The following is a 9,460-nucleotide window of genomic DNA, read 5'->3' as shown; positions in this document are numbered from 1 at the left end:
GCCCCTGCGGGAGGGACCTCCCAGCCCCTCTGCCAGCCCCCTGGAGACCCCCGTCCTTCTTCCCTCATACACCACTGCAGAGAGCTGCCCCTCAAAACATGCAAGCCTACCCCAGGATAGGAAGATGCCTTCCCCATAGCCCTCACTAGGCCCTAATTCTGTTTTCTGCAGCATATCATGTAGAAAACAATATCTCGTGGTGGGTGCCAGGACCACATCTTCATAGGGATGATTTCCCACCTCTGCACCTCAGTAGGGCCTAGCTCTGAGCATCCAGGTACTGCTTGGCCACGTGGCCCACCCTGGGAAGCCAGCTAGCCTGGTGCCTGCAGCCACACAGATTTTCCCATTTTTTTGGTGCCAGGGTTGTACACATCACCCACGTGAGCTGGGTTGTTCTCGCTCTTCCTCTGAGTTGCCCCAAGGCAGCAGGGCTGGCTGCTCTGAGCACATCCTCAGCTGCTTGCGGATGGTACCCCTTTACCACTCCCCAAGGAGCAGTGACCAGCAAGCCAGGAGCTGCTGGCAACACCACGCCAGGTCCCATCCTGGTGCTGAGCCCAGGTAGCCGGAGGCAGTAGGGGTCTAGGCACAGCTGGGGGGGGGGGGCAGGACTTACAGGGAGACCCTAGGCCATGTGCCGAGGGGGGTGTGTCTGGGCACCTTGGCCCTGGTGGCTGCTGCAAAGGTGCTGCTGCGCTAGCTAGCTTCCTTTGCTGCTCTTAAAACCAGGCAGACTTGAAAGACAACCTTTGAAAATCTGTTTTAAAATTGCTTATGCATCAAAATGTGACTAATTAAAGACAGGAGGCAGAGGCTCCACCTGCCAGTCCTTCCTGCATTTATCTGCTCTCAGGGGTTGTATCCAGTGGCTCAGGCTGTGGCCCAGCGACGAGACCTGGCTTTGGAAGCTCCCATAGAGCCCGGAGAGCCATAAAATACTGACTTCATTCAAGAGCTGAGACTGGGGAGCCTGGCTTTCCCCATGCACAACAGCAGGCCTGCCTCACCCCAGCAGGAAGACCTCCCGGCTCTGCAGAGCTCTGCATGGCCGCGCTCCACTGCAAGCCTCCCTTCACTGCTCGACAGCCGGCAAGTTCTTGTGCAGGAAAACACGAGGTAAGCTCTCTTTCTGTAGCGCAGCTCAGCAGAGGAAGGGGCAAGCAGGGCCAGAGCTGTGGGGAGAGCCTGTACCAGGAGCTGGATAAGGTCGTCAGTGTCCATCCTGGCAGGGTTTGTGCCTGGGTGCATGGCTCTGGGTGCAGGCTGATGGCATGGCCAGCACCGTGGTCACTCCATGAGGAGAATCAGGCCAGTGGTGGGAAGAATTTGAAGGGCTGCAAGCAGACATGGGGAAAATAAAGACACCATGGAAAATCCAGCCAAGATAAAGAGAAGTTCTTCACCGTAAAAATAAAAGAAATGCATGTTGTAGCTTTGTTCCATTCCTGGATAAAGATGGATAAAAGACATTAATAAAGCCACAAAAAAAAAGGAGAGAGAGAGAGAGAGACAGACAGATAATCAGTATGTCTTTTCTAAATCTTCAGGATGGAGTGCTTAAATCACAGGGGGCTGAAGAAGTGCACTTCCATTCACTGGCAACAGAGAAAAATCTACCAAGGAGGAAAACCTATAAATCTGCTGATGGTCCGGATAACTCATGCACACAAGCGCCAAGGAAGCAGGGTCAGAGAGCCCAGACACCCAGGTAGTGATGGAGACACATGCTCGTGGGGCAGGGCTGAATGGTTTGTACAGGAAGGACGCGTGGTTCCACTCCCCTCTGCTCCCTGCCAGACAGGGGAGTCCCAGATGGGAAGGGCTGCCCGGGGCCCAGCACGCATTTAGGAGGGAGGGCCCCCCAACAAAGGTCCTCAAAGAAATCCAGCTGCCTTGGAAAGAGGGGGCAAGTCCCCACGTGCTGAGGTATCTGGGTAAAACGCAAAACGGCGTGAAGAGCAGGGCAGTCCCACGGGGCTCTCTGCACAGCCACGTGCCACGCCAGCGAGGTGGCAATGTTTGCCGACGGCACCAAGTTGCTCAGTGCAAGAAGATGAGGGTTGTCTAGAAGGTCAGAAGGATCCGACAGCACTGTCTGGAGGGAAAGTTAGGTCTTCCTAAAGGCAGAATAAAGCACGTGAGGAAAAATCCAGCCTAACTGTACAACAGAGCGCTGTCCTCACACCAAGGAACGAATCATCCAGCGACGGCCGTGAACCAGCGCGGTGCTGGGCGGCCTCGAGGTGGGCGGCGAGGAGTGGGGTGAGGGTGCAGTGCCACAAAATGGACTCCCATTTCCTGCCCTTGTCAGAGCGTTCTAGCTGGACCAAAACAGCACCATTTTAAGCGTTACCATGGCGACAGCCACACAGTAAATGGATGCAAGGAGGATGCACGCGGAATGGCACTCCCAGGCAAAAGAACCCACGGTCAGTCCCCAGCAGGCACGGGCTGCTCCTCACGCCCCTCCAGCCCCTCAACGCAGGCCCACTGCGTGCAGGGGGAGATGTGGATGGAGGCACCCCACGTACCCACCCTGCACCCCCCATCCAGCTCAGCCCACGGCGGTAGGAGAGGCTGTGGTGGGGAACGTGGTGAGGAGTGGATGCTTTCAGCAGTTAATGTGTTTTGCATATGTAGATGTTACAGCTTTTTGTTTCTTGTGGCTCCTTACCGTAAAAACTAAGCTCACCCAGGGGATCTGCCTGCACCCCTCTACACCCAGGATCCCGAGTCTGGCCCCAGGCTGCTCCCGGCTGGCTGCCCCTCAAGACACGTGTCCTGGCTGCGGAGCACGGCCCTGTCAGAGCCACCAGGTCTGCTGTGAGGTGACAAGCCATGCTGCCTCCTGCCTCATCTCCTCCTGGGCTTGGACCCCTGGCCAGGACAAGCAGCGAGTCAGAAACCATCAGGACGGGGAAAACAGTGACAGGGGGAGAGTTGCCAGGGCCTTCTGCCAGGCACGGGCTCCAGGCTGGCAGCCCAAGGGCATCCCCAGGGCTTGGCCCCTGCTCACACAGAGCCAGCCTATCCACCAGCCACCGTCCAGGGCATCCGGCAAACCCGTGTGTGGCCAACAGCTCCATCCCACCAAGCATGCCTGCAGCCACTCCTGGAGGTGTTGGTTCTGCCCATGAGCTTCTTCCTTGCATAGATGGGAGGGAGAGGGAGCACAGCATGTGACTGACTGCGGGAGTTTCAGGCAGTCTGGTGGCTGCTCATACGCCAGAGGAGAACGAGCCAGGCTATTTGACTTGCTCTCCTCCTGCCCAAACCAGGCTCTTCTTCTCCAGCCAGGAGGTGCTAGCTGGTTTTCTTCAGTTTGTTACTGATCCCCCCTCTTCAAGCTGGTAGTTGTTTTACAGGGAGCTTTACCAGGTGGATCAGCTCCTAGGAACTGAATCACAGAAAAAATTAGGTTGGAAGGACCTCTGGAGGTCTCCAGCCCAACCTCCTGCCCTGAGCACGGCTGTCTGCAAAGCCAGAGCACGTTGCTCAGGGCCTTGCACTGTTCTGAAAATCTCCAGCGATGGAGATGCCGCCAGCTCTCCAGACTCTGTCGCAGGGCTGCACCACTCCTCTCTCAGGGAAGAACTTTTTCCTTGTGCCCCACCGGAGTTTCCCTTGCTGCTGCCCATGGCATCCTTTTCCTATGTCCTGCGGGCACCAGCCCAGCTCCAGGGTCCCTGCAACCCTTGTGGGCAGCACAAAGTGTGAGCTGATCCCCTGCTGCCTCCAGGCCATCTTGACCCCTACGTTCAGCTTTTTGGTGGAAAGTCAGTTCTGTTGACTTCAAAGCAAACAACAGCAATATTTGAAAGGTGCTTGCTGGAATTGCCTAGGGAGTTTCTAAATCTCTCATCTTTTCTTGATAAATGCCATAGGATGGGGGATAACTTTTGGGAAAAATTCTCACTTTTGCTGATGCCAGGTTTATGATGATTCACAGCACCGCTAAAAGTCATACCCTCTGCAGTACCACCGTACGGCTTTAAGGCTCTCATTTTGGAGTAAATGAAAATGCAGGCTCACCTTTGAGACCTGTGTGAAAAGCAGGGATATGGTGTTTTTGTTAATGCTCCCAAAATATTACTTATTGTTTGAGTTCAGATGGGTCCGTTAAGAATTTACAAGTAAAATACTGTTTAATTCATGAATTTAAGTGGCTAAGAAAATAAGTTTGTTGAGGAACGCAACCTTAACCTCCAGCAAGTTTTTGGACCTGTGGCCAGGCCCTGAGCTACTCCTCCACCTCCTCAAGGTGACCTGACTGGGAGTATCGCTGCTCAGACTACCCCAAAAGATGGACATGGGCTTCCTCCCTTGCCTAGCAGAAGGGCGAGCCAGCCCTGCACGACTGCAGCTGTGCAAGCGCTCACTTTGTTTTCTCTGAAACTGCAGCACCATCCCTGGTCCACAAGCAATGAGTTTCCAGCCTCCCTCACGTCAGGAGCGTTATCTCCAAAGCAAAGCTGATTTGCAGTAACCCTCTAACCTTGGGCTGTCAATCACAGGAGCCAGCTTAGTCCTGGCTGAACACATGGGCATGGTGGCCCCAGCCTCGCCCACCAGGATGAGCTTTGCTGATGCTGGTGCAGCTCTGCTGTTCCCTCAAGAAGGCAAACCTCTGCACCCTATCGTGGGGCAAACCAGAGTAAGCAGACATTGAAGATGTTCCCATAATGGGCCCAGCCACAGGAGAAGAAGAGGGACACACGAGTTCTTTGGGAGAAGCTCCAGGCAACATCAAGCATGGGTATAGGGAAAGGAGCAAGGAGAGGGTTTCACAGCAAAGAAAGAGAGAATGGAGGGATCCAAATCAGAAGTCAGGGAGAGAAGGCAGGATTAGCCACGTGCCCTGTCCCTTACCTGCAGAGGAGCTCCTACCGCGCTTTTGCAGAGCCTCTGTTAGCCCTGCCCTAATGGGACAGGAACTCTCCCCCACATTTGGCCAAAAGCTCCCACTACCCCTGTGCTTCCTCATCGCCTACCAAACCTTCCTAAAACTGCAAATCCTGCATAACGGGCACACATGATAAGCACTGAGGAGCAAAGTAAGCTCAAGGACAGGCAATACCAGCACTGCAGCTGGGGAGGACATATGGCCAAAGCTCTCCCCTGAGGGGTATGGGCACCACAGATCTGGAAGATAATTTTACATAACTAAAATCTAGCCCCAAAAAAGAAGGAGCTGATCATTGTCTCTCCAGCCATCCCAAGCAGCCTCCTCACCAACAAGGGGCTTTGAGGCACTGAGGGGTTCAGCAAGGCACCAGGACCCAGGCACGGGCCAGCTGCACCACTGCAGGAAGCAGAACTGTCACGTTCCAGCACAGCTATGGAGGGGGAGCTGGGACAGAGCCACTGTCTGGAGCTTTGCTCGGAGCTGCATTAAAATGCATGAGCTCTGCTAGCCCTAATGATGAGCAGAGCTGTCAATGAAGAACTCGGCCCAGCTAATTATCTCTAATGAGGGCAGAGTGTCAGGGTCCCTGAGGAGCTGGGCAGCAGCTTCCCACTCAGCTCAGTTGCAGAACAGCAAGAAGATAAGTAAATGTCATTGTGGTGGCCTAGCGAAGAAATCATTAATTAGGCAAATGTGACCTTCTGTGCAAGTTTCCTCTTGGGAACCTTGACTCGCCAGAGCTGGGACATGCAAGGCTGGAAACACCCGTTTTTACCACCCAACTTGTCTCCTGCTCCCATTTAGAGACAGCACAGCCCCAGCCTGGCAGCACCTGACCAGCTGCACAGCTGTGCCACTCACCTGCTGGCTCAAATACCCCTTGTGAGGGCTCCAACCCATTCCCAGTCTCCAAAAGCAGCAAAGAAGTCTTCACAAAACACTACCATTTCAGTTAAATTCACCCAAACCATCTCCCTCACTCCCAGCCCTACGAAGGCTTTATGCCTACCCAATGATGCCCTCTGCAGCACTCTCTACCAATCTTCAAGGCAGAACAAACACTGGGAACTTCTGCTCCCCTGTAGTTTTACATTTTAGTGGAAAATAAGCCAGACAAGCACTGCTCATTTCTCTCATTGTGGTTTGGGGTCACGCTTTTGGGGCACGATCATCTCTCCTCCGCACGAGAGCTGCGGACTGATCCAAGAAACACCACCACTACGTCTTGTGGTCTCTGCAACGCACTAATGACCAGTGAGGATCAGAGTAAAGTCTACTGATATTCCCTAAAATGCATATTTAATTTTAGGTCAGGATCACACAGCAGTCAAGTACTTGCACAGGCAGAACCACCACATCGGGTCAGTCTTATAAGAATGCTTTCAGAGGCCACAGGACAGAAATAATTTCCTCAGCCAACAGGCACAATTCCTCACTGAGGTTAGGCTGCTGTGCTTAGATGTTGATAACTGCAACACACTCCTGGGTGTGCTCACTGTGGGGCCTCTTCTACACAAGCGTGGTTCAGGCAGAAGGCTCACTGAACCCCACAGCTCGATCTGTAGCTGGGAGTTTGCGCTAAAGATTTCGTCATTGCTTCTGAAGTGCCTTTTCTTTCAGTTGGTTGACAAGTTCTTCAGCATACACCTTGAAGAGTGGGACAGGGTCCTGAAACAAAATGGAGGTTAAACTACTTAGACTGAACCTGAGCGGCAGCAAGTCTCGTGCTAAGCGACAGAAATGCCCTATTGCAACAACCCTATCCATGCACCTGTGCCAGCAAACCAAGCATCATTCAACCACTCTGCAGCCTGTCAACGGCAACAGAAAGAAGCTTGTGAAGCACTACTTAGAGGTGCAGGAAGAAAGAGCACCCGTGGTACCTCATCTGTGGTCTCCGATGTTAGCGAGACTCGTGAACGTCTCCACACGTTTTAAGACAAGGGCCTTTCTCCCCTGCAAGCAGTTTGCCCGGTGTTGCAGGACTGCTAGCAGTTAAAACCAGAAGATGGGCCCGTTTTTTTTCCAGTGGATGAACAAAGCATCCTGCTATGCCACTGCTCTAGATATATCTGCTGCTCAGTTCTGTGATCTTGCCTCAGATGATAGGCACCTGCACGGGACATTCATCAGCTTTCCCCAGTTTTGCCTGCAAATGGGAATCAACAGGAGCTCCCAGGAGCCCTGTTCTTTCTAAAAGTGCTTCCCTCCTTTCTCACGGTGCCCTAAATCAGGGCTACACTGAAGCACTCTGGGAGAGCATACCCCTTGAAGGAGCTGGAGCCCTGCATGGTTCAGGGCCTGGCACCACCTCATGCACTCACCGCCCCTGACCTTTTTATTTCTTCTGCAGCCACAACAGGAGCAAACAGGTCTGGGGGAAAGGTCACCAACAGACACTGTGCCCTGCGCCACCCAGGGAGCCCTTTTGGCTCAGCAGCTCTGTGACGCCCCATCCTCTCCATATTGTTTCTAACAAGCGAGCTGCCACAAAACTGAGTGAGCCCTGAACCTGCATCCAGTGATGTAACAGAAGGCAGCCAAAGGGAAAGATGTTTGTGCATCAGGAAGGAGTTAGGAGCCATCCCCTACTAAAAATCTCTCCCCTGACAAGCGGGGATCTGGTATTACAAAGCACTTAAGCCCAGCACCATGTTTTGGGCACCTAAATTTAATCGGGCTCAAGTGGCTTCTCAGGAGTTTTGGAGCGCTACTTCTATCGATGATGAGTGCTCAGGACACTTAGATCAACTGGACGCACAGCATGATGCAGCTAAGACACCTCTGTGCTCGCAGGACAGCACCGCCTCAGAAACTCACCTTTTTTTCTAGGAGCCTCTGTTTTTCTATTGCTTCTTCTAAACTCAAGCCAACCCATTCAGCCTCCTCTTCTGGAATCACAAATTCCTGTGACAAAAGGAGGAACAGGTGGTGTAGTCTCTCCAGGTGAGGAACATGCAAATCCCTTCTACACCCCACTCACACAAACACCTTTCCTCCAGCAAGAGCATTACTGCAAACAAGCCTCAAGCACTGTTCCCTTGCACATCTCATTTCTGGCAAAGCTTGCTTCACCTTTCTCCTTTTCCCTTTTTCAAAGCATCCAGCACTGTGTACGCTGCTCTGCCTCTCCTTCCAACGCTTCTGTGGCTGATCACAGACGATGGATGGCAACCACCATCAGCTGCACAAAATTAAACAATTGCACTCAGGCAATAAGGGCTCCTCACTGCAGCGTCAATAAAAATTCTCCCTGCTGTTAGTAGTGCCAGTTCCTATGGTGCTTGTTGTAGATTCACAACAGAAACGCAGATCTTTGTCTGCCTCAGTGGTGAATAGAGAAAGCAGCAGCCACAGAGAGATGAGAAAAGCCTAGCAAACGATGTTTAGATCTTCTTTACCCACACCCTGAACACAGGAGAATGAATTGTAGCTCGTACTGCAAGGGAGTGAACAAGATGTTATCAGTCAAGACCACCAGCGAACACCGCTGCAGACACCAGAGCGGAAGCAGCAGGTCGGGTACCCACCTGGTACTTATTATAAATTGCCTCTCTTCTGGCTGGATCATCGGGATGCAGTTTGGGATCTCTCCGTGCAAGCCGCAGCAACATCGTTCGCTTCAAATCCATCCCCAGCTTCGAGCACAGATCTGCTTTTGGGGTCTGGCGAGAGAGAACTAACAACATGAACACGCACCGACGGACAACGCAGAGAAGACGCGAGCCTACCAGCATGCGGACAACCCCGGCAATGTACCCAGACGCCGCACAGGACACGCGCAAAAGGGGAAGACGCTCCCCAGGCGTTCCCTGACGCCGACCTGCTGGCGGCTCCGATTTTAACGCCCGCGGCTGCGGCCGGGAGGGTGCCGGAGGCGCGGGGCCGAGGCCTTGCCTTGAGGATGTAGAAGTCGAAGCCGTAGGCCTGGTCGATGAGGTCCAGCGTGCGCATGGTGACGGTGACGGTGAGCGTGGCGTCCAGGATCTCGCTGTAGAGGCGCCGCTCGAACAGCTGCGGCTTCCACACCTTCGGCAGCCGGGTGGAGAGCTGCCCGCGGGCGGGGCCGGTCAGGGCCGGGGGACGCGGCCGAGGCGGGCCCCGGGGAGGCGGAGGGGGGGGACGGGAGGCCCGGGGGAGGCCGGCCTCACCTTGTCGTCGCGCGCGTAGCGGAAGCCGCGGACCCAGCCCTCGCCGCCCCACAGCCCCCGGTGCGCGGCGGGCGGCAGGAAGGGGACCACCGGCACGTCCTGCGCGCGCTCCCGCTCGCCGGTGCGCGGGTTGCGGCGGTAGCGAGCCCCCTGCGGCCGCCAGTGCACGGGGGCGGCGGGCGGCTCGTCCTCCTGCAGCGCCCGCAGGCAGTGCGCGGGCAGCCGCGAGCACAGCCCCTGCCGCAGCCGCAGGGCCGGCCACAGCCGCGGCGGGAAGCGGTGCAGCGGCATGGCCGCCCCGGCCCCGGCCCCTGCCCCTGCCGGAAGCGGGAGGTGCCGCCCCTGGGCTGCCGGAGCCGGGCTCCAGACGGCGGCCGGCAAGGGACACGCGGCGGCCGCC

General features: G+C 55.0%; 1 protein-coding gene across 1 annotated transcript; it reads right to left on the bottom strand.

Annotated features, from left to right (window-relative positions):
- Window positions 1-6,191: 6,191 nt before the first annotated feature.
- Window positions 6,192-9,393, bottom strand: MRPL28 (mitochondrial ribosomal protein L28). The gene is made up of 5 exons (XM_035549037.2): window positions 9,061-9,393; window positions 8,807-8,959; window positions 8,440-8,574; window positions 7,730-7,816; window positions 6,192-6,577 (listed from the first exon to the last, which is right to left on the bottom strand). The coding sequence occupies exons 1-5, from the start codon at window positions 9,349-9,351 to the stop codon at window positions 6,500-6,502; spliced, it is 744 nt and encodes a 247-aa protein (XP_035404930.1). The 5' UTR covers window positions 9,352-9,393; the 3' UTR covers window positions 6,192-6,499.
- Between the last annotated feature and the right edge of the window lie 67 nt (window positions 9,394-9,460).

The sequence above is a fragment of the Cygnus atratus genome, chromosome 15, assembly GCF_013377495.2.
Source record: "Cygnus atratus isolate AKBS03 ecotype Queensland, Australia chromosome 15, CAtr_DNAZoo_HiC_assembly, whole genome shotgun sequence".
Classification (NCBI taxonomy): domain Eukaryota; kingdom Metazoa; phylum Chordata; class Aves; order Anseriformes; family Anatidae; genus Cygnus; species Cygnus atratus.
This window is presented reverse-complemented; position numbering and strand designations above follow the sequence as displayed.

Coding starts and splice junctions, on each gene's coding strand:
- MRPL28 (XM_035549037.2), bottom strand. CDS start 9,351: ATGCCGCTGCACCGCTTCCCGCCGCGGCTGTGGCCGGCCCTGCGGCTG. Junction 8,575..8,806: donor TCGACTTCTACATCCTCAAG/GCAAGGCCTCGG, acceptor CTCTCTCGCCAG/ACCCCAAAAGCAGATCTGTG. Junction 7,817..8,439: donor CAATTTATAATAAGTACCAG/GTGGGTACCCGA, acceptor CTTTTGTCACAG/GAATTTGTGATTCCAGAAGA.